The following is a 24,555-nucleotide window of genomic DNA, read 5'->3' on the forward strand; positions in this document are numbered from 1 at the left end:
TCGGACCGTACCAATTGCCCTGGGGTGGAGGGGACAGCGTGGCCCGGAACACTGTGATAGCTCGGACAGCAAATGTCCTGCGAGACACCGGTCTCCTCTCTCGGACAGTACTCCTGAGATAGTCACTGTTCCGAGGGTACGGGGCCGTCCCGACGTCTAGACATTCTCGGAGGCGGGTTCCTCCCTGTTTTGGCCTCAGTAGTTTCCACCAACGGGCAGGGCAGAAAGTTCCGGAAGAGTGTCGGTGTACTTCCGGGTCGGGGAGCGCGCGGCCGCGGCTGCAGTCGGCCTAGTTGCGGTCGCGTTCGGACGGAAGCGGGATCGTCCGGGAGCGTCAGGGAGACGCGAGGTTCCCGGGTAAGTGAGGTAGCCCGTCCGGCCTGGTGTCCCCCGTCGCGTCTGTACGCGCGGTAAACCTACGGTGGCCGTGCGCTTTGTCTGCGGCCTTCGGGGCGGGCGAGGCCTACTTCGCGCTGGCCGTGGGTCGGTCCGGAGGACGGGAGGGCGGCCGAGGCCTCGAGCAAAGCCCCGGGACGCCCGGCTGCGGTCGGGAGGTCCCTGGACGTGGTGCTGGCCACTTGTCTGGTGGTGCGAGAACCTGGCCTGGTGCATGAGAAAGGTGTGACCCCTAGCTACCTTGTTCTCTGTCCTGATGGCCCTCGTCCGGGTCAGCACCAAATTGTGGTTGGTGTCGCGGTTATCACATTCCTTAGTTCGAAGAGCCCTCGCAGCGGTCTCGAGTAGGCAGCGCTGTTCGCTCGGGTTTTACCGTCAGAGTTCCGAAAGATGTAGTCAGTTGTCAGTGGTACATTGCTGCAGAGTGGCAGAGTCAACATTGCTCTGTTAAACCTTCTATATCCTCTGTCCTGTATCTGAGACCCGTGTTGCCCCATCGTATCTTCGAGAGTAGTACTCCACAACAACAACAAAAAAAATCAGTAACGTGTCTGGTCATTTTGGCTCTGAGTTTGAGATTGGGCTTGACTTGTAGCTCAGCAGTTCGTTCTTTCCGTCGACCCCTCGGTTTTCACTCTTTTGGGAAGACTGTTGAGTGAAAACCGCAGGCTGTGGCTCTCAGCCTAGAGTTGTATGCTGAGGTTCACAGAGTTAGTTAAATAGGTCCTCTTCTCTGAGAACCGGAGCCGTGCTCTGAGTCATCCCATAGGAAAGAGGTCACCGTCCTAGACGGGCCATAGCTTTGTATCTCTGTGTCTCAATCTGTCTTTTTATTTAAGAGGCGGTGTTTCACAGGAGTCTGTGGCCAGGACTCTGTTCCAACTTGATAAATTCACCAAGCATCAGGTAAAAGTAAGATAGTGTATCAAAACTCTTGTTGCCTTTCCTTTCACATCCAGTAGCAACGTGTGACCATTGACGTTCAAGTTAGCATGCCCTCATTGTTTAGAGAACATCAGCTCTCTACTGGGCCTTGGCAGTCCTGGCCCTGATCTGGCCTTTGTCCATGTAGAGAAAGGTTGCACTTTTCCCTGTACCTTTGAACGTACAGCCCATGTGTTCTCTTGAGGCTGATGGGACAAGTAAGCTTGGACCTGTAGGAACCAGAAGTGAGACCCCTATCTCAAGCCTGCCTTTCAGCGTCTTTATGCTGTGTTTGGGGTTCTTTTTTTTTTTCTCCTTCCCACTGTGGATACTAGGCTTGGAGGAAGGCATGTACCATGGCATAGGCTGGTGAATTCTTGAATGAATTCCCTGTGGGAAGTGCTTCCTCTGTAAGTGACTGGGGAAAGAGGTGAATATCATTGATGAGGAAAGACCATGTATATGGATAGGTTCTTATTTGGGAAAACCAAAGTTTGAGAGCTTGGTACACAAGGAAGGTCGTGTCTAATGACACGAAGTCTTTTATCCAGGTATTCCACATCGTTGTTAACAGTGGCTTGCAAGGGAGGACTAATAGGTGTTCCCACAGAGAAGTCAGGAGAGGGAAAGCCACAGCATCTTCTGCCTTTCAGCCTAGGCCACGGAATGCCGTAGTCCCTAGGAACTTCATTTGAGTTTTATAATCTGATGGTAGCCAGCTGAGCAGAGGCCAGTGGGCCAACATTGGCCAGTAGTGACGTGCCCACTTGGTGGCAGCAAGCAAATGGGCTACTCCTCACTGGAGTCCTTGTGATGGCCTGCTCTCAGTTGAAAAGCACTGCTCTGTCTCAGCTCAGAGGTCCATTTGACTCATCTTTAGGACTTCACAGGAATGCTCAAGTGAAAATTTTGCTAGTCCTTAGGAATTAAAATCTTGTTTTTTAATCTTGTTCTGGAAACGAGTCACTTTTCTTTGTATGAGGATATTAGTGTCTTGTATTATAAAAACATTTTATATCTTTATTGTTTTTGGTTTGTTTTTAGCTCTGCCCATCTTAGAACTCACTCTGTAAACCGGGCTGGGGCTTGAACTCCAGAGATCCACCTACCTCTGCCTGCTGAATACTGGGATTAAAGACATACACCACCACTGCCCAGCTATATGTTTTTATTTTTTTTTAAATATTTATTTATTTGTTATGTATACAATATTCTGTCTGTGTGTATGTCTGCAAGCCAGAAGAGGGCACCAGACCCCATTACAGATGGTTGTAAGCCACCATGTGGTTGCTGGGAATTGAACTCAGGACCTTTGGAAGAGCAGGCAATGCTCTTAACCACTGAGCCATCTCTCCAGCCCATGTTTTTATTTTTTTATATTTGCAAATAGCTTTATGGCTAGGATCCTGTGTATTACGTCTCACAGATAAAATTACACATGTGTGGCGATGCTCGAGGCACCAGGGAAGTTACCTTTCGGAGGGGACTCTGTAGCCAAGGAAGTTGGGAGTTATTTGGCTCTGGTCTCTTTCAGAGGTAAACTCCAATGTGTAGACATGGATGACGACAGTTTGGATGAGCATGTGGCTCACAGCCCTGGACCAGGTGGACCCTCACGAGTTGGCCCCTCAGAACTGACCAGTGATGCTGGTAAGTCCCCACTGTTGGCAGGGTGTCTGCAGAGGATTAGCACTTGGTACTTTCTCCAGGTTGCTACTTTTTCCAGGTTGTTTGCTCCTCCTGGAAGCTTGAATGTCAGCTTTCACTTTTAACCTTTACAAAAAAACTTTTGAGGGGCTGGAGGAATGGCCTGGTGCTTAAGAGCAGTTGACTGCTCTTCCAGAGGACCCGGATTTAATTCCCAGCACCCACATGGCAGCTCACAACTGTCTATAACTCCAGTGACAGGATACGACACCCTCACATAGACATGAATGCAGACAAAACACCAGTGCACATGAAAATAAAATTAAGATCTTTTTTTTCCCGAAGACAGGGTTTTCATGTTTAGCTTTGGAGCCTGTCCTAGAATTCGCTCTGTAGATAAGGCTGGCCTCAAACTCAGAGAGATCGCCTGCTTCTGCCTCCTTAGTTCCTGAGTACTGAGATTAAAGACATACATCACAACTACCCAACTAAACTAAATAAAATCTTTTAAAAATAAATCGTTGATTAAGTTATAGTTACATTTGTTCTTTTTGTCTTTTTGTTTGGCTTTTTTGTATTGTCTTGTTTTTGAAATGGTGTCTGTGTGGTCCAGACTGTCCTTGAACTTTAAGACTTACTGTGATCAGCTCACCTCAATCTCCCAAATGGCTTGTAGATTGTGGTAAAACCACAATCAAGTCATTGTGGGTATTTTGTTTTTTTGTTTTTGTTTTTTTTTTTGTGGGGGAGGAGGTATTAGGGATGGAACCTAAGGCCTTGTGCATGCTTGGTAAGAAAGAGTCTACTGCTGAGCTGTAATCTATGTTTTTTGAAATAGGGTCTTGCTATGTAGCATAGGCTGGCCTTGAACAGCAATCCTTCAGACTATAGGGATTACATTTTGTTTGTTCGTTTTTGTTTTTGATTGGTTTCATGTATCCCATTCTGGCCTTTGACTTGATGTATATGTAAGGATAATCTTGAGCTCCTGATTCTTCTGCCTCTACCTCTCAAAGTGCTAGGGTAACAGATGTGTACCACTGTACCCAGTTTTGTGTGGTGCTGGAGATAGAAACCTGGGGCTTGATCATGCTGGGCACACTCTACCAGCTGAACTGTATTCCAAGCCACTGTGTCTTATTTTTAATACAGACAGCATAAGTGCAGAGTAAGAGGGCTCATTTGCCCATCATATGCCTCTCTAACATCTCCACCCCCGCTCTGGTAGCCTGACAGTTCCTTATAGTTACCTGTCCATTCCTAGAGCAGTTCTGGCCCTTTGATGCTTGGTTTGTGATGATGCCCTCACAGGCCTGTGCTTTTCACTTTGTGATCTAGAAGAAAGCAGCAATGGCCACAGTGGAGACTCTGAAGATGATACAGGTAGTGAGCATGAAGATGACACAGATGGGGAGGACACAGAGGGTCTGTCTGAGGAGGAAGACCCAGAAGATAGATCTGGTAAGATGGTTGGCATTTGAGCCAGTCCCCATGAATTTCCTAGTGAGGAGACAGCTTACGTTAGACCATCCACAGCCGTCAACAGTGGTTGTCACCACTGGAACAACTGACTCCTGCTACAGTTTTTAGTGCTTTTAGGTTTTTTCCCCCCCTTTTAATTTTTCAAGACAGGGTTTCTCTGTGTAGCCTTAGCTGTCCTGGAACTCGCTCTGTAGACCAGGCTGGGCTTGAACTCAAAAGATTCTCACCTGCCTCTGCCTCCTGAGTGCTGGGATTAAAGGTGTGTGCCACCACTGCTCATCTGTGGTTTTTAGTCTTGAAGTTTAGTTTAGTAATAGGATCCTGTGGGTATCTCTTCAGAACATTGAGCGGCATAAACTGTGGGATGATCTGGATAGACTGGAATTCTAAGATGATGAGCAGGAGGTCTTGGTAGCCCCTGCTTATCTCACAAGGGCCAGTTACTAGCATTATCCATGTCTGGGACAGCTTAACATGCCATAAAGGGCATACAGCCTGGGACCTCCTTTAGGACATAGCGTGTTAGTCCCCATCTTGTGGCTTGTTCTCTGCTCATTCAACAAGCTCATTGTGTAGCATTATTAAGAAATCCCAGGCTTATGTACACTGGTGAAAGTTTGTAACTTTAAACTTCTGCAAAGAACAGTGCTTGAATGGCACACCTCTGAAAAGCCTTCATGGCCACCCTGGCTAAGGGTAGCCTATGAGGACTCTATGTGGTTGGTTTGGCCCCACCCACCTATGGCCACCTTTTTCAAAGTGTCTTAGTTAGGGTTTCTATTGCTGAAATAAAATACCATGTCCTAAAGCAACCTGGGGAGGAAACGGTTTAATTTCATCTTATGGTTTGTAATCTATCATCTAAGGATGTCAGGCCAGAAACTCAAGTCAGTAACTTATTTATAAAAGGATATGGAGGAATGCTGTTTACTGGCTTGTTCGCTAGAGTTGGTTCAGTCTGCTTTCTTATAGCAGGCAGGACAACCAGCCCAGAGGTGACACTCCCCACAGTGAACTGAGCCCTTCCACATCATCAATAAAGAAAATGCCCCACAGTCTTGTCCATAGGACAGTCTGGTCAGACATTTTCTCAACTGAGGTTCTCTCTTCCCAAATGAATCTGGCTTGTGTCAAGTTGACATAAAACTAACCAGCACACAAGCAAAGGGCTCAATTGGATCAGAATTCTGGTCTCTTCAGGTTTCCTTCTGACGTGGTCCTGAAGCCAGGAGGTCACAATCCCAAAGTACCTACTATCACCTGGATATCAGCCTTTGATTAGATGCCTAAAGCTGTCAATGTTAGAATGTTCCAGAAAGGTAACCATTATAAGTGGGACAGTACTCATCATAAAGGAGTAGAACTGATTGGTAACTTTGTAATTATACTGACTGCCTCACTCTATAGCCAAAGCTGGCCTCAAATTCTTGGCAATTTTTCTGCATTAGCCTCCTAAACAACTAGAATTAGAGGCATGTTACTACTATGCCTGGCCAGAGGGGTGTGTGTGTGCTGTTCTAATTCTGAGTGTAGACTAGAGAGTATGTCTGTCCTTGGTTAAAGTCACAGATGTACCTGTTTCCAGCACTGAGGTAGGCTTGTCCTATTCTCAGCTGGACTGTCAGAGCAGGCTGCACCAGAAACTGATTATAGACGAGATTGGAGGCGGGACTCACTGAGCCAGGATTCCTGGTATTCCAGAGCTCATCATCTAGTGGTAGAGACCAGCTGTAGAGCAGCAATCAGGGATAGATGCCCAGAGTGTGATACTGGGGATGTGAGGAACTTCAACAGTTGGACGTAAAAAGGTTTTAGAGAAAGACATATCTAAGCCACAGCATAATGGGCAGGAGCTAACCATATGCCTTTCTCACAGAAACAGAAAAGTAGCTAAAACAGTATCCAAGGGAGGTGCCAACAAGTGCTAGTACCAACTGTGTAGTAGGCAGTTAGCCTGGAAACCAGGTGCTTCTAAAGATAGCATCTCCAAGAACGCCAGGGCGCAAATGCCAGAGTCCATTCTGGAAAGAGATAGGATTGGTGAGCAGAGAACAGAAGGGCTGTCTTAGAATAGAATCTTTGGGCTGGTTGGTAGTGGCACACGCCTTTAATCCCAGCACTTGGGAGGCAGGCGGATCTCTGTGAGTTCAAGGTCAACCCGGTCTATTAGAGCTAGTGCCAGGACAGGCTCCAAAGCTACAGAGAAACCCTGTCTCAAAAAACCAAAAAAGAATAGAGAGAATCTCAGTTGAGAAAAATGTCCCACCATTGTGGAGGTGGGAGCAGAGTATTGATTGGTGAGGAACAGATGATGTAGAGCCTGAAGCCTCAGCTGAGCATTGTGAAGGGTAGGAAAAGGCCTATGTGTTCCTAGTGCCCGTCTCTGGTTCCCACACTGTGTCCTGCTGCTAAGGTGGACCTGCTTTGCTTCTGTTGGCGTCTTTCCCAATTTGCATAGTATTAATCTCTTAATATCTTGTTCTGAGAAATGTGGATGACTGATTCCTCATACTCAGTACTCATGTTTTCTAGCTCTCCCAACGGTGTCAGTTATTGCAGCATGTGTGGATTATTTTGAGTGAACAGAGCCTTCCACAGTTCCTCTGCTCACCAATCCTGTCTCTTTTCAGAATGGACACTGTTTGGGCCCTGGCATTCTTGGAGACTCTGTCCAGGCTAGCTGCCTACTGCACTGTTGATACTAACACGCTTTAGCACTTCCCACGGATATTGTTTTAATTATTTTTCTCAAGGCAATTAATAGAAGACTTCATTAATATTAATAGAAGTTGGGGCTTACAGTTCAGAGGGTTAGAGCCCAAAGTGGGGAACAGGGTAGTAGGCAGGTAGGCATGGGACTGGAGCAGTAGCTGAGAGCTCACCTTTTGAAATATAACCATGAAGCAGAGAAAGACACTGGGTAATGATGGACGTCTTTTGAAATTACAAAGCCTGGGGCTGGAGAGATGGCTCAGAGGTTAAGAGCATTGCCTGCTCTTCCAAAGGTCCTGAGTTCAATTCCCAGCAACCACATGGTGGCTGACAACCATCTGTAATGAGGTCTGGTGCCCTCTTCAGGCCTGCAGGCATACACACAGACACATAATAAATAAATAAATAAATAAATAAATAAATAAATAAATAAATAAATAAATAAATAAATAAATAAATAAATAAATAAATAGAAAACAGAAAAAAAAAAAAGAAATTTCAAAGCCTGCTCCCAGTAACGCATTTCTTCCACTGAGGACACACCTCCTAATCCTTCCCTAACAGTTCCACCAACTGGAGAACAAGTATTCAAATATATGATCCATTCTCTTTCAACAACATGTTTTTTTTTTAAAGATTTATTTATTTATTTTTTATACAATATTCTTTCTGCGTGTATGCCTGAAGGCCAGAAGAGGGCACCAGACCTCATTTCAGATGGTTGTGAGCCACCACGTGGTTGCTGGGAATTGAACTCAGGACCTTTGGAAGAGCAGGCAATGCTCTTAACCGCTGAGCCATCTCTCCAGCCCCCTCAACAACATATTTTCAGGGCGTTACTTGACAACCCAAATGAGAGTTCTGTGAGGGAAGCTGCTCAGGTCCTTGGCAGTTTGTACCCTTTTTTTCTTTACCTTCAAGTCAGTAAGGTCTATAGTTCTCAGTGCACAAAACATTGCTTTGTAGACTATGGAAATTGGTCAAAACAAGATGGCCAGCTCCTTACATTCAAATTGCATAAGAAGAATCAAATTACCTGTTTGGATTCTGCTGCCATGAGCTTTTAATTACACAGGAAAGCTGAAGTTATATATGTCATTCTGCTTTGTACTTAATATTTCAAAATGTTACGGATATGTCTTTCATCGATTTTCCTCTGTGGCATAACAAATGGACACTAACTTAGCTAGGAACAGAATGTTTATTGTTTGTATGTTTCCATGGATCAACTGGGTCTTTCTCTTTTCTCTCTTCTCTTTCCTCTCTCTCTCCTCTCCTCTCTCTCTTTTCTTTTCTCTCTCTATCCTCTCCTCTCTCTCTCTCCTGGTTTTTCAAGACAGGGTTTCTCTGTGTAGCCCTGGCTGTTCTGGAACTTGTTTTGTATGCCAGGCTAGTCTTGAACTCAGAGGTCCTTCTGCTCTGCTTTCCAAGTACTATGATTAAAGGTGTGCTCCACCACCACCTGGCTTCAACTGGCTTCTCTTATTCAGGTATCACTAAGTAGTTTCACGGTGTCAGACAGGCTATGCATTCTTTCTGAACTTCAATCCTCTTCCAAGCCCCATCTCTGCCTGCATGAAGCCCTGTTTACTAGCTGATTGTTGACAGATCATTCTTAGCTACTGGTGTTAGCCCCTCCCTTGGGAGTGCATGAAAATGCTTACCTGTGTCCTACCAGGTAGAGACAGAAGGATCACAAGTTTGGAGTCATCTTCATCTAGATAGTCGGTTTGGGATACATGAGACCCTTTCTCACTTTCTCAAAAAAAAAAAAAAAAAAGAACAATAGGAGCTGGTGGATTAGAGTGCTTGCCACCAAGCCTGATAGCTTGAGTTCAATCCCTGAAATTCACATGGTAGGAGAGAAGCAATTCCTATAACTTACCCTCATCTTGCCCAATAAGTAAACAGTTTCTCCTTCCTTTCTTCCTTCCTTCCTTCCTTCCTTCCTTCCTTCCTTCCTTCCCTCCCTCCCTCCCTCCCTCCCTCCCTCCCTCCCTCCCTCCCTCCTTCCCTCCCTCCCTCCCTCCCTCCCTCCTTCCTTCCTTCCTAAAATCCTTTTAAAAGAGCTCACCTGGTGGGATTTCTTTCTTTTTTTTTTTTGGTTTTTTTTTTTTGGTTTTTCGAGACAGGGTTTCTCTGTAGCTTTGGAGCCTGTCCTGGAACTAGCTCTTGTAGACCAGGCTGGTCTCGAACTCACAGAGATCCGCCTGCCTCTGCCTCCCGTGTGCTGGGATTAAAGGCGTGCGCCACCACTGCCCAGCTCACCTGGTGGGATTTCAACCAGCCAAAGATAGTTCTTTTTTGTGGATTGGCAGCAGGGCATGGAGAAGGGCAGCCTAGTACCTTTGCTAACCCACCCACCTACTCACAAAGAACTGAAGCTCACGCCCTTAATCGCAGCACTTGGATGGCAGAGGTGGGCAGATCTCAGTGAGTTTGAGGCCAGCCTGGTCTACAGCCAAGACAGTCAAAGAAACACAGAGAAACCCTGTCTCAAAAACAAAACACAACAAACAAAAGGAACCAAATTCTGAGGCCTAGTGAGAATCTGCTTCTCTGGTCCCTGTGATTTATGTGTTTAGTAGTTCATAGAGGGATGTTGCTAGCTTTGTATTGAATGCATCTTCAATGTTCCACTGGCTAGGCCTCTGCCTCATACTGCTGTAAAATTGACCACATCTTTTATAGCCATTGACCCAGTTAGGATCTTCTGGCAGTATTCTACAAGGAAGGAGGAGAGGCCCAAAAAGGAGGTCTCATCTGATTGCAGATATTTGTTGTCCTTGTGTTGAAAGACTTGTGCAGCCATGCAAGGGTTATTGTTCCAAGGTGGCATTCTTAAAGGTTTAGTCAGTAGTTTGTCATGTGGTGTGTTCACCCCAAGTTCCCCAAAGCTAAGAACTGAGGACTAAACCCAGGACCTTGCACTTGCTAAGCAAGTGCTCTAATGCTGAGTTAAATCCCCATCCCCTGGTGGCTTAGTTGCTAGCTCCATCTTCTCTGAATCCTGTGCTAAGTCCTGACACCTAACTTCTTGGATGCTCTGTCTTTATTATGAGGCTCAGGTGTTAGAACTTAGTGTAATTACTTAGCCAGTATCCCTGTTCCCTTAGCTCAGAGCAGCTTTGGTCAAAGAGGCTTTGGGTGAGGAGACATGGTTAGCTTAACTATTCAGAGTGGGCACTTTGTAGAGTGTGGCCTTGCAGGTAGATGGGAGGCATGTCCTGAGAGGAGCTGGGATTCTGACGAGAGGCTGGTTTCCTGAGCACATCTTGGGTCTGCTCAAGGCCAGTCCTTAAGTATGCACTCGTACCTATACTTACTAAAAGTTTAATATTTCTCTTCACCCAAGGTTCTGAAGATTCAGAAGATGGTGTAGAAATGGCAGCGGCAGCAGTGGAGACTCAAAGGAAGCTCGAAGCTAGCAGTGCACCCAATTCTGATGATGATGCAGAGAGCTGCCCCATTTGCCTCAATGCATTCAGAGACCAGGCTGTGGGCACCCCAGAGACATGTGCCCACTATTTCTGCTTGGACTGCATCATTGAGTGGTCCAGGGTGAGCTAGCTTTACACTGTGCTACTACTACCTATAATAAGTAGGCCTGGGCTACTCCTACCTGTAATGACTAGGCCTGATTCTCTATAGTAAAGCTGAACATAGGACTGAGTCCTGGGCCCTCAGCGCTGTCTGGGAAGGCTTACTCTTGGGGTATGTCTATGGATGACGGGGCTCCTGAGAGGAGGACTCTGAATTTTCTGAGGATCAGGATACAAATCCTGAGGCCACCTCACATAGTGTGAAACAACCTCTTTAGATACTAAAATACTACATGTGATTACTCAGTTCTGACAGTCAGTAATGAAGAGACAAAATTGTGTCGGTTGCCTATCTCCCCCATGAACTTTCAGGAACATTGCCTGACTCTTCTCCCACTGGCAAAGAGCTATATGTATGCATAGGTATGTGGTGTGTGCCTGTACTTACATGTAGTTGCTAAAGGATGCCATGTATTCTGCTCTGTCAGGCTGGCCTTGAACTCATAGAGATCCGCCTGCCTCTGCCTCCCTAGTGCTGGGAATAAAGGTGTGCGCTGCCACCACCGCCCAGCTTATCTTATTCCTTTTGAGAAAGGATGTATTACTGAAGTTAGAGCTAGATCAGCAGCCAGCAAGCCCCAGAAGTTCTCTCATACTCCATGGAACCAATAAGAGGAATTTTTAAATTTTTCTGAGACATACTCTCTGTAGATCAGGCTGGTCTCAAATTCACAATCCTCCTGCCTCCCATATGCTGGATAATGGGTAGGTACTCTAACATTTAGCTTGAAATTGCTGATTGTTAAATTCTTTTTTTTTTAAAGATTTATTTATTTATTATGTACACAGTGTGCAGCCTCCATGTATGCCTACAGGCCAGAAGAGGGCGCCGGATCTCATTACAGATGGCTGTGAGCCACCATGTGGGTTGCTGGGAATTGAACTCAGGACCTCTGGAAGAGCAGTCAGTGCTCTTAACCTCTGAGCCATCTCTCCAGCCCCTAAATTCTTTATTTGGAGATAGTAATGATAAGTGAAGGTGATTCTGCAATGTTCTGATGTGATCTTTATTTCTTACAGAATGCCAACTCCTGTCCGGTTGATCGAACAATATTTAAATGTATTTGTATTCGAGCCCAGTTTAATGGTAAAATTTTAAAGAAGGTAAGTGTTGTTACTGCCTACTCCTGCTTGTGTCCTCGTAGGAAGGAACATGATCCTTAAGTGGTGATTTGCTTTTCTCAGTGGGGAGGCTGTCAGTTTGATTAAGCTTTAAAGGAGTAATTGAAGCACACATTTTGGCCCTGAGCTTTGCTCAAGGCTAGTAGGGCTGTCCATATTTTCTGGTGCACAGGCGTCATGGTGAAGATGTTAAAGTTTCTGGGCTTCTATTTCTCACCCCCTCTTATTACAGAGCTTCTGTTGGCCTGTCTCCTTATGAGTTAAAGTCGTGGTATTGTACTAGGATAGGTCAAAGAACCATGGGAGCTAAAATGTAGAAAGTACTGTACTGATAGAGAGGTGTTTCCTCTTCTCTCACAGAAGGCCTTGGCATATTTATTATTTATTGTTTTCTTCTATCCCCCCTTCTCTATCCTTTTCTTCTTTCTTTCTTCTTTCCTTCCCTTTCTTTTTCTTGTCTCTCTTTCTCTTTCCTTTCTGTCCCTCCCCTTTTTTTCTCTCTTCTTTCTTCTTCCCTCTCTTCTTCCTTTCATCCTTTACGTGGATCTCTGTAACCCTGGCTGTCCTGGAATTCATTATGTAGACCAAACTGACTTCAAACTCAGATTCTCTTGCCTCTCTCCCAAGTGCTGGAGTCAAAGATGTGTGTCTGGTCCTTCGTGGAGCTCTTTTACCTGCCCTGCATTGGAGAGAAAACAAGTCACCATATGTCTTAGTTAGGGTTTCTGTTGCTGCAACAAAATGTGACCAAAACACAAGTTGGGGAAGAAAAGCTTTCTTTGGCTTATACTTCCACATCACTGTTCATTATTGAAGGAGGTCAGGACAGGAACTCAAACAGGTGGAAACCTGGAAGCAGAAACTGATGCAGAGGCCATGGAGGAGTGCTGCCTACTGACTTGTTTTTCATGGCTTGCTCAGACTGTTTTCTTATAGAACCCAGGACCACTAACCCAGGGGTGGCACACTACCTACTACAGTGGGTTGGCAAGAAGATGCCATCCCGTCTTTGCTCATAGGCCTATCTGGTAGGGGTATTTTCTCAGTTGAGATTTTCTTTTCTAAAATGATGCTATCTTAAGTTGCCATAAAACTAGCCAGCCTAGAGCCCAAGTAGATCTTGGACCAGTGGTTTTACTCTAGATTAGGAACATGTTGTCCTTTGAATTGACCACTCAGATTCTGAGGGTACAACATTCAGTGACCAGCAGTTCTGTCTTCAGATTCCAGTGGAGAACACTAGAGCCTGTGAGGATGAAGAGGCTGATGAGGAAGACCCCACCTTTTGTGAGGTGTGTGGCAGGAGTGACCGTGAGGACCGACTTCTGCTCTGTGATGGCTGTGATGCTGGGTAAGGGCGATGGTTCCTTCTACCTGCCTTGCAGGCTGTTAAATTGGTCAGAAGAGCAGGGTGGAAAGTACTTAGGGTTCCACTGTGGTGTAGAGTTCTAGTAGGTCACTGGCTCTTCAGTGGTGACCCTGATACCTCTCATGACTCTTGTGTCTATACCTCCTTGAGGCTGCTCAAAGGCCATACAGGATATCAAAACCAAAGAAAAGAAAGACAGGAGAGTGGGCGTGCCTTAGGAGAGAGGGCAGGCAGGCTAAAGGGTTGCTTTGGGGACTGCCTCATCTTGCATCTTTTTTTTACTATTATTATTATTTTCAGTGTGTGTGTGGTCTGCATGTGGATGTGTGCATGTGAGTGCAGGTATCTGTGGAAGCCACAGGTATTGGATCACCCTGGAGCTGGAATTATAGATGGGTGTAAGTTGCCTAAAGTTAGAGTCTTGTACCCTGCAAGAGCAATATATGGTTTTAACTGCTGAGTTCTCTCTCCATCCTCCTTTTCTGTATACTTGAAGTTGCTCTGTCATTCACAGCACAGTAAGAGAGTCAAGAATATCTACTGAGCCACCTCTCCAGCCCCAGCACTGTACCTCTTGTTCCCATAGGTACCACATGGAGTGTTTGGACCCTCCTCTACTATGTGCTTCTGACCCTGTCTTCTGGGGCCCTGCTGGTGTTCTTTGCTCGCTATTTGATCTCTTTGAGTTAAGATGGAACTGGCCTCCTCAGATCTTGCTGGATCTTTGGCTGTTGGTTAAAAAGGGTTTTCTGCTATAAAATCGTGACCAAGAGTTAATAGAAAGAATACTCTTCCCCAATGATGAGGCTGGTCAATCTGAATGTTCCCTAGGGCAGGAAATAGCAGTGCCAAGGTTTGTGCAAGAGGCTTTCTACCATCCAGGCTGGAAGCTGGGGGCTGTTTTCTGAGCTTGCCTTCACTCTGCTTTCATGGGAGTTCTGTGCTGCCATTTGCACTGACTCCACTGGCTGTGCCTGCATGTGTGGTGTTTACCACAGGAACTGAGTTACAGCATCTCAAAGCATGAAGGCACAGGGAACTCCTGCTCCCTCCCATGCCTGTGGAAATGTGGATGGTGCACTGGATACTTCACAGCAGTACTTGGGCCTTCCTGCCCTACATTGCTGATACACCGTGGACTTGGTCTCCCTCCTTCAGTGCTGGTGCTCCATGCACTTGATGTCCCTCCTTCTGGAATTGTTTGAATGCATGTTCCTGAATGTCTCTGCCTTACTGAGTGTAACTCTTCGAGAGTCCTGCAAGCATCCACAGCCTCTTCCCTCTTAGTTTTTGTATTTATTTATTTAGTTTGAGACAAGGTCTGACTATATAGCTGTGGCTGACCTGGAATTGGCTATGTAAACCGGGTTTGCCTGCCTCTGCCTTTGAGTCCTGGAATTAAAAGCCTCTTGACTGGCTTATTTTATTTATGAGAATACTCTTCTTGTTGCCCAGATCAGGTTCCAACTACTATACTAAGCTAGAACCTTCCACACTGACTTTTTTTTTCCCCCCTGGTTTTTTGAGACTGGGTTTCTCTGTAGCTTTGGAGCCTGTCCTAGAACTAGCTCTTGTAGACTGGGCTGGCCTCACAGGAGATCCACCTGCCTCTGCCTCCTGAGTGCTGGGATTAAAGGCATGCGCCACCACCGCTTGGCCCACACCAGCTCTAGTGCTGAGATTACAAGTGTGCACTTCCACACCTAGCTCTATTAACTTTTTTTTTGAGATAGGAATTTAAACTGGCCATAAACTGCAGGCCAGATTGTGCAACAGTTCTCTTCTCTGCTGCAGGAACAGTAAATGTGAAGTACTATGCCTGAGTCTGTTCATTCTGTAAATCTGTTTGTTTCTAGTCACGGTAACTTTGATCAGGAGTTTCTGGGGATTTTTTTTATCTTCATTAAGAATCTTTTTTTTAACAAGAGTTATCCTTGTAAATCTCATTGATTTATATATTTCACTTAACATATACAACAGTACAGCATTAAAGTCGTGTTAGATCTAAAATTAACACACATTAGTAATTCTCATACTTTGAAGCACCTAAGTACTATTGACTTTTTTTTTTGTTTGTTTGTTTTGTTTTTCAAGACAGGGTTTCTCTGTAGCTTTGGAGCCTGTCCTGGAACTAGCTCTTGTACACCAGGTTGTTCTTGAACTCACAGAGATCCGCCTGCCTCTGAGTTCTCTGTATCTTAATAGTTGAGTTTCAGTTCACAAGTCTAAAATTTCTCATTCATTTTGACATGGAATCACAAGGCTTTCTACAGATGCTTTGGTTTATGAGCATGTGTATATTCTTTGATACTTTGCAAAATAAAGATTTTTTTGTTGTTGTTTTTTGAGGCAGGGTTTCTTTGTGTAGCCCTGCCTGTCCTGAAAGTCATTCTGAAGACCAGGTTGAACTCGAACTCAGAGATCTAAATATCTACCTAAACATCTGGTAGTCTTTTTTTTTTTAAATATTTATTTATTATGTATACAATATCCTTTCTATGTGTATGCCTGCAGGCCAGAAGAGGGCACCAGATCTCATTACAGATGGTTGTAAGCCACCATGTGGTTGGTGGGAATCGAACTCAGGACCTTTGGAAGAGCAGGCAATGCTCTTAACTGCTGAGCCATCTCTCCAGCCCCATAAAGATTATTTTTGAGTTTAAAGAATTATGGCTCACTTTAAAGGTCCATGTTCACAGGGAGACAGGAGAAAGTGGGGGAAGATCTTAGGATAGAACTTACTGGGTTTCCTTATGACTTTTCAGGCTTTGTGTTTTTTATATGATGTATTCTGGAGAAGTAGGCCACCTCTCTTATGTGTGATACCCCAGTGAGTGTCACATGCGTGACTATTCCTTGTGGAGTTGGGTTTTCTCTGGTTCAGTCCTGTGGTCATGACAGGGTAGTTACGTCAAATTGAATTCATGGTTGGAATTTCAGAAAACAGCTTTGATTGGCTTGTGTATCCGTGCTTACTTCAGGGCCACTTGTGTATTCTATGTAGAAAAGTAAAAGGTTATGACTAAGAGTTGGTTTAGGCCTTAAGAGTGCTTATTCCTCTTGCAGAGGACCTGCGTTTGGTTCCCAGGTTTATAACCACCTGTGTAGTTTATAACCACCTGTGTAGTTTATAACCACCCATAACTCCCAGGCATTTTGTACATAATATAAATCTTAAAAAAAAGAAAACATTTTTTTAAAAGGAAAGAAAGATAGAAGGTGCTAGCACAGCACTCCCCAAAATTTATTTATAGAAACTTGATGGAAACAATTTAAGAAAAAGACCTGAAGCCAGGCGTGGTGGCTCACACCTTTAATCACACACTCTGAGTTCTAGAACAGCCAGGGCATACATAGTATGATCCTGTCTGAAAAAAAATCAAAGGACAGGGACAGAGAAAAGCATAGGATGAGGTAGAGGTAGGAGGGCTTCTTAGGGTGCCGTCTTGAAAAGCCTGTAGCTTAGCTCTTGGAAGCCCTCCATGCCTTGTCCTTGAGGGTTCCCCCCCCCCAAAGATTTATTTATTTATTATGTGTACAATGTTCTGCCTGCATGTATGCCTGCAGGCCAGAAGAGGGCACCAGATCACATTATAGATGTTTGTGAGCCACCATGTGGTTGCTGGGAATTGAACTCAGGACCTCTGAAAGAGCAGCCAGTGCTCTTAACCTCTGAGCCACCTCTCCAACCCCAGCACTGTACCTCTTGTTCCCATAGGTACCACATGGAGTGTTTGGACCCTCCTCTCCAGGAGGTACCTGTGGATGAATGGTTCTGCCCAGAGTGTGCGGCCCCTGGTGTTGCTCCTACTCATGGTAATGTGCTATCCTTTATTTGGGTCTCTCTTACTGTCAGTTTTAGAGAAGGACCGTGGAGAAAATCTGGACTTGTTATAAAGAGAACCTCCATCAGGGAGAGGGCTTTCTGTGGACCCGTAGGTAGGAGCTTTGGAGGCCATGGCAGATTGTCTTTTTATTTTATTTTTTACTGATTTTGTGGGGGTTTGTTTTGTTTTTGTTTTGTTTAATTTTTTTCTTTGTATTTTAAAGTATTATTTGTTTGTTTTGTTGTTATTTGGTTTAGTTTAGTTTTAAGACAGAGTCTCTCTGTATAGCTGTGACTGCCCTGGAACTTTATTCTGTAGACCAGGCTGGCCTTGAACTCTCAAAGATCCTCCTGCTTCTGCCTCCTAAGTGCTGGGATTAACAGATTGTTAACTGGGGGCTTTCAGTTCTAAAGGTCTGTGAGGGAAAGCCTACACATGACCCAGAAGCCTGTGACTCTCTTCCAAGATGCAGCTCCTGTGAGTGATGAGGAGGTCTCCCTGCTACTGGCTGACGTAGTGCCTACTACCAGCAGGCTTCGGCCTCGAGTAATCAGGACCCGGGCCATCGCTAGGACACGGCAGAGTGAGAGAGTGAGGGCAACTGTGAACCGGAACCGGATCTCCTCTGCCAGAAGGGTCCAGGTAGGTGGCTGGCACTAGGCTGGGGCAATGCAGGGTGGTCTCTGGACTTGGGAACTGGACTGAAGAGGTTCCGCTGGCAAAGAGCCCATAGCATTCTCATATTCCAGGCCTAGCATGCATGCACTCAGTCTGCCAAGAAAGCAGGTGAGTGTATTGAAGACACTGTACTTCACCTATGTGCCAGCAGGACCAGGAACTGCCTTATTAGAGGCTTTGATGGATGCGATGATGATTTGGGGAAATTTATTGTAGTGTGAAAAAGGCCAGTCACTGGCTCTTCCTCATGTCTGGCTCCTGGCACTCAATGTTAGATGTCTGTGGCCTCATTTCTGTGTACTGAGGAAGCTTAGAAGTTATTTCTATGGGCCAGATTAAAGCGCACGCCTTTAATCCCAGCACTCGGGAGGCAAAGGCAGGTGAATCCCTGTGAGTTCGAGGCCAGCCTGGTCTACAAGAGCTAGTTCCAGGACAGCTAGGGAAACCCTGTCTCGAAAAAAAAAAAAAAGTTCTCTTTATGAAGTCATATTCCCGTGGTCAGTATAGTGACATCATGGTCCAAGTTCTAAATGGGTTGCAGGACTGGGAACTATCTCCTGTCCCATGCCCTGACTCTGTAATCTCTACTTTTGCACTTAAGTCTCAGCTCATGCTTGCTGTTCCTCTTTTGCTTTGTGCTCTAGATGCAGGGCAGTGTTGGGGGCTGCTATTTCTCACTCAACTCTTTTTTTTCTATCTGCTGGCGCTTTGCCTGTTCCCTGCTAGGCGCTCATCACCATAAACCTGCCTCACTTGGGGCTCTCCTTAGATCATACCTGCCTCCTTTCTTCTTCCTGCTTAGATCTCCATTTGTTCCTTGATAGTGGCTGAATGCCCTAGTCCATTCTTGCCCTGACTTTTTCCCTCCTAGAAACTCTTCTAAGAACTACTGTCATTGTGACCATGCTGTCCATTCTTGGCAGGAGTGGAGGGAGGTGGTTTCAGTGCCAATCTGTTCTGCCTCTCTGCTCAATTTGAGCCACATTCAGGGACTGAGAGGGAGTCTGCACTGACCCTGTCGACTCACATGGCCCGGCTCAGTGTCCCATCCATGGAAAGGGTGGTCATCCACTGAGTGGCACTGTCCCTTGTATGCAGCATGTGCCAAGGTACCTCATGTCTTCTCTGCTGGATGAAACTATCGAGGCTGTCGCCACTGGTCTGAGCACTGCTGTATACCAGCGTCCCTTGACACCTCGTGTGCCTGCAAAACGGAAAAGGAAGGCAGGTAAGCTGGCATGATGGGCTTGCCTCCCACCATCAGCTCTGTTCTGGGGTCCAGTTGTGTGGTCATTTCTGTAACTTTCTCAACCAAAAGTACAGCACACCTGTCACATATGTGGGTTCCATGCTGACAAGACCATCTAGACTTAGCTAGAGAACACTAGGGAAGAAGAAGCACATCTGGACTGATGGGGACAGATGTGCGAATGTTAATCCCTGATTGAAGTTATATTTAGTGTTGACATGGCTTTTGCATTTTCCTAAACCTACATGTATCTGGAACTAGTATAAACTGTAAGCAAACATTGTGACACATTACAGAGGAGACCTAAAACCCCGACACCAACCTCTGCATCCTGATCTTACCGTACTGACCTGACCCTCTGTTTCTGTATATTGTTTGATGCTCCTAGTAGGTGCAACTCAGTGTGTACTTAGGGATTTCTGCCTCACTAGGTGGGCCATAATTAATCTTGTAGCCTCCTAAAATTATACTTTATTGGGTTGGCAAAATGGCTCAGTAGGTAAAGGTGCTTGCTGCCAAGCCCAACGACACAAGCAGGTTCCTGGAATCTACCTCATGGAAAGAGAACTGGAACGTACAAGTTGTTCTTGATAGGCTATGTGTATGGTACACACACACACATAAATAAATTTTAATTAAATTTACTTCCTTGACATCTGTGCACAGGAAAGTGAATGCACCCACTCCCACTCTTAAGTGCATGGTTACAGGTTTGACAAATGATGTCCTTGCCAGAGTATAGGACACTTGGAAAAGAACATGCCCTCCCACTCCACCCAGCGCTTATGGTGTCATTCTCATCATTGGCCATCAGTCTGCGTTCACACAGGATTCAGCCGAAGTCTCTGGGCTTGTTTTGTTTGCTTGCACAGAGCCTTTAGAACATATGCAGTGTGTGTGTCTTTTCATTACCAGAGAGTCTGTTAAATGTGCTAGTTTGTTTACTTTTTTGTTTTGTTTTTCAAGACAGGCTTTCTCTGTGTAACAACCCTACCTGTCTTGGAGCTTGCAAATATTTTTTTTAAAGATTTATTTATTTATATATACAATATTCTGCCTGCATCTCATTCATTACAGATGGTTGTGAGCCACCATGTGGTTGCTGGGTAGGAATTGAACTCAGGACCTCTGGAAGAGCAGTCAGTGCTCTTATCCTCTGAGCCACCTCTCCAGCCCTGGAGCTTGCATTTTAAACCAGGCTGACCTCAGACTCACACAGATCTGACTGCCTCTGCCTCCCTAGTGCTGGAATTAAAAGTGTGCCCCACCATACCTGGCTCAGTTTGTTTCCTTCTAACTTGTTGCTGGTCTTATTTTGGTTATATCTAATTTAGGCGACCTAAGGAGAAACCAATATCTGGGTACCATGCCTTTGGTCCTAGCACGTAGGAGATAAGAGGCAAGTGGGTCTCTAGGAATTTGAGGACTGCCTGATCTACGTAGTGAATTTCAGGCTAGCTATCGTTACATAGTGAGACACTGTCTCAAAAAATAAATAAATAAATAAAGTAAATTAAAAAAACAATAAAACTGCAGAAAAGTAAGCGATTCACAATCCCATACCCTTAGCTTAGGAATTATCAGGTGGCTTCTGGCAGAAGAGAGTCGGACAGAGGGTCAGGTCAGTAAGGTAAGATCAGGATGCACAGGTGGCCTCTGAGAGATAACTGCTCTAGTGGATGACCCCACACCCATGCAACTCCAGTTGGACTTGGTGGTTTATTTTTAAAAAAAAGTTTCTCATGAAGTTGAGAGGGGTTGGGAGATATGGATTGGATCTGGGAGGAGGAGGAGGTGTGAATTTTATCAAAATTATTATAGACATATGAAGTTCTCAAAGAACAATATATACATTTAAAAAGAATAAAGTTGCTGGAAACTTCATGCATGCAGGTAATTTTGCGAACAGATGTTTTCATTTTTTTCCTGGTAGTATGGAAGAGTGAAGAGATTAGATCACCTGCTTGATCCTATGTTTAACTTTAGAAAAAAAAATACCAAACTTTCCAACTCAAAATAGTATCTCTTATGTATATTTGAAAGACCTAGTTACTCTGCATATTATGAATGCATTCTCAGCAGCATTCAAGTTTGGTTTCAGTTTTGCTCACCAGAGGGTGTGTGTGTGTGTGTGTGTGTGTGTGTATGTGTGTGTGTGTGTGTGTGTGTGTGTGTGTGTGTGTGTGTGTTTGCGTGTGTTTGCGTGTGTGTGTGTTTGCATGTGTGTGTGTTTGCGTGTGTGTGTGTTTGCGTGTGTGCCTGTCTGTCTTTAGAATCTTCTTCAGGAAGCCCTCCTTTCATCAAGAGCAGAGCTTAGAATCCGGAGTCGTCTCTGTGTTCTGAGCAAGCAGCTGGTCATTGTCTAGGTCAGTGACATGGCTCTTCTTAAGGTCTCCCACCTGCAGCTGAGGTTGATGGTCAGGCTTTCACTTCTGTGTTGCACATCTGTGTCTCCTGCTTGTCATATCACATCCTGCTTCTCGGCCCTGATTGCTAACTCATTTGTTTCATCAAATTATGTAGATTGTGACCAACATTTGATTAAAGGTAGGAGTTTGTTTCCTCTTCAGTCCCAATGAGGACAGTCAGGCACCCCTCCTTAAGGTTTTTTACTTTCTATGTGTTTGAGTGTTTTATCTCTGTGCACCACATGCATGGCTATTGCCTACAAAGGCCAGAAAAAGGTGTTAAGTCTCTTGGAACTGGAGTTACAGTTGTGAGCCCTGAACTGGAGTTACAGTTGTGAGTCCTATGTAGGTACTGGGAACTTAACATGGGTCCTCTGCAAAAACAACCAGTGCTTTTAACAATGAACCACCTCTTCAGCCTTGGTTGTAGTTTTATTTCTGTGAACTTGTTTCCATATCCCCCTCCCTTTCTTTTTGTAAAACAGATTCTGTCTTTATAGCTCAAGCTGGCCTTGAAACTCACAGCATAGTCTTCCTGCCTTAGCTTCTTGAGTGCTAGGATAGTTTATTTAGGGCACTTGGGGGTGGGAGGGCTAAGAGGCAGGAGCTCAAGGTCATCCTCAGCTACATTGTGAATTTGAGTCTAGCCTACCCTACAAATGAAATTCTGTCTCTAACTAAAAATGAAAGTGCTTATTTGAATTAAGACCAAGTCAGATTTGTGTTGGGCTGTGTTTGTTAGCTCCTTCTCTTTGCTCTTCACTGTCTCCTGTCTGCAGACTGTGTGCTTGAGCTTAGACACCTGTCAGGCCTGGGTAGGAGGTTTTATATTTTTGTGTTGCAAGAGCATTCTGGGTCTGTGCCTTTAATCCCAGTATGTGGGAGGCAGAGCCAGGCATATCTCTTGAGTTTGAGACCAACCTGATCTATATAGTTTCATGCTAGTCAGGGTTATGTATTTAACAGTCATAGCAGTGCCCTGTAATATAAGTTAGGTGAGCCCATTCTCCTTCCAAGTGTCTTCCTGTAGTGCTGGTGTCCCTTCCACTGTGATGCTGGGAGATAGTGCAGTCCTATAAGAAGAGAGACAGTGTATGGCCCAAGTGTCTAGGCTACTTCATAAGGGTCACATGAACTAAATAACTTAATAACACAAAGTGAGAAATAGGGGTTCATCCATACCACATATACACTTCAGGAAAAGATTGATTCCTGACCTGGACAGTGTAGGTTAGGATTGCCTGAGATTTCATCACATTATTCCAAATAGTACAGCTTAAAATTTATGGATTTCTTTCTTCTTGAAGTTCCCACTTGGTATTTTTATTTATCGTTTTATTTACCGTTGACCGTGGGTTATGGGAGCCACATAAAGAGCAACCAGGGGAGAGAGGGTGCTGTATTTTCTGCTACTGGGGCTTTCTGCAGAAGATAACTAACTGCCCTGGTTCTGCTCTTATATGTAGCAGTGTAGCTTGCAGGGGCAGCAGCACCAAGCAGCCTTTCCTTAATGATCACCTCAACAATGAAGGGGCTTCTAATTGCCTGGTGTTCCCTTCATACCCTGCTGCATCCTGGTGAGTTCATTCCTAGCTTATCAGAGTCAGAGAATGAAGAGTCATAGCAGCACCTTCGAGGGTGGGTTTAAATCCTTTTTGCAGTTGACTTCTGTTTTTAGAGTGTGTGTCTCCAGAAGTGTTCAGAGCACTTGTCTTCCAGTCTCTGGGGAGAGCTGCCTCTGTTTGGACCTTGAATGGTCATGTTATACTCGTTGTTGTCTTCAGCACTTGGTTATCATGTGGGCTTTTTGGGTTTTTTTTTGTTTTTGTTCCCTTTTTTTTGGATTTATGTAGTTTATATGATGGTTCTTCAAGTCTGATCTACTCAGTAGTGAAAGCCCAGCCTTGCTTGCTTTTTGGATCCTCCTCCTTCCCCTCCAGGAACACATTACTTTAAAATGTCACAGGTTTATTTTTCTGGTTAAACAAGCCTAGCCAGGGGCACACACCTTTAATCCCATCACTCTGGAGGTAGATCTCTGGGTTTAAGGCCAGCCTGGTCTACAGATCAAGTTCCAGGACAGCCAAGGCTGTTACTCAGAGAAACGCTGTCTCAAAAAAAGAAAACAAACACAAACAAAAATGATAATGGTAATGATGATAATCAAAGAAAAGCCAGTAGTTGTAGCCCAGGGTACACACAAATTGGCACATGTCTAATTCCAGTGTTCTGCAGGTGAAGGCAGGAGGTTCAAGTGTTCAAGGTTATTTTCCACTACACAGTAAGAACATGCCTCAAAAAATGGTGGGTGAGATATCTTAGCAGATAGAGATGCTAGCTAACAAGCTTGATTTCAATTTCCAGATCCCATGTGGTGGAAAGAAAGAACCAATTCTTGCAAGTTGTCCTCTGATTTCTATAACACATACACGTGCAATTAAAGGGGTGGGGTTGTGGTTTGAAGAAAAATGGCTCCCAAAAGGAGTGACATTATTAGGAGGTGTGGCCTTGTTGGAGTAGGTGTGGCCTTGTTGGAGGAAGTGTGTCACTGTGGGGGATGAGCTTTGAGGTCTCCTATGCTCAAGCTACTCCCAGTAAAACAGTCCACTTCCTGTTGCTTTCTAATCAAGCTGTAGCCAACATGATGTCTGCCTACATACCGCCATGCTCCCCGCCATGATGATATTGGACAAAGCCTCTGAAACAGTAAACTGCCACTTCAAATATTTTCCTTTGTAAAAGTTGCTATGGTTATAATGTCTCTTCACAGCAATAAAAACCTTAACTAAAATGGGTGCTGGGAGATGGATGAGTAAGGTTAAGAAAGGGCACTTGTTGCTCTTACAGGAGACCTGGGATTGGGTCCCAGAACCCACAGGGCTGCTCACTGCCTGTTACTCCAGTTCCAGTGGTTCAACACCCTCTTCTGAATGCCTGGGTGTTGCACCCGTATGTGCACACGTAGACCAAGTAGATACACACATAAAATAAAAATCTTAAAAAGATTTTTAAGCAATGCATGTGCCCACATGCTAGATAGAAGAATTGCCATGAGTTCTAAACCAGCTGCAGACTGAGACGAGCAATAAGACAAAAGTAAATAGGAGCTGGAAAGATAGCTTTGCAGTCAAGATCACTG

At 45.0% G+C, this 24,555-nt stretch overlaps 1 protein-coding gene across 4 annotated transcripts in view; it reads left to right on the forward strand.

Moving 5' to 3' along the window:
* Window positions 1-238: 238 nt before the first annotated feature.
* Phrf1 (PHD and ring finger domains 1) overlaps window positions 239-24,555 on the forward strand; it is a 32,399-nt gene continuing 8,082 nt past the window's right edge. For 2 of the 4 annotated variants that reach the window (XM_075972729.1, XM_075972732.1), the window contains exons 1-9: window positions 239-357; window positions 2,855-2,970; window positions 4,306-4,428; window positions 10,517-10,722; window positions 11,784-11,867; window positions 13,109-13,236; window positions 16,973-17,070; window positions 17,548-17,723; window positions 18,858-18,987. In XM_075972729.1, the coding sequence (XP_075828844.1) occupies window positions 2,877-2,970; window positions 4,306-4,428; window positions 10,517-10,722; window positions 11,784-11,867; window positions 13,109-13,236; window positions 16,973-17,070; window positions 17,548-17,723; window positions 18,858-18,987 (1,039 nt within the window). In that variant the 5' untranslated portion in view covers window positions 239-357; window positions 2,855-2,876. The remainder of the gene's footprint in view (window positions 358-2,854; window positions 2,971-4,305; window positions 4,429-10,516; window positions 10,723-11,783; window positions 11,868-13,108; window positions 13,237-16,972; window positions 17,071-17,547; window positions 17,724-18,857; window positions 18,988-24,555) is intronic. The other 2 variants (XM_075972731.1, XM_075972730.1) reach the window with 2 other exon arrangements.

Source organism: Microtus pennsylvanicus, chromosome 5 (genome assembly GCF_037038515.1).
Source record: "Microtus pennsylvanicus isolate mMicPen1 chromosome 5, mMicPen1.hap1, whole genome shotgun sequence".
In the NCBI taxonomy this organism is placed as follows: Eukaryota; Metazoa; Chordata; class Mammalia; order Rodentia; family Cricetidae; genus Microtus; species Microtus pennsylvanicus.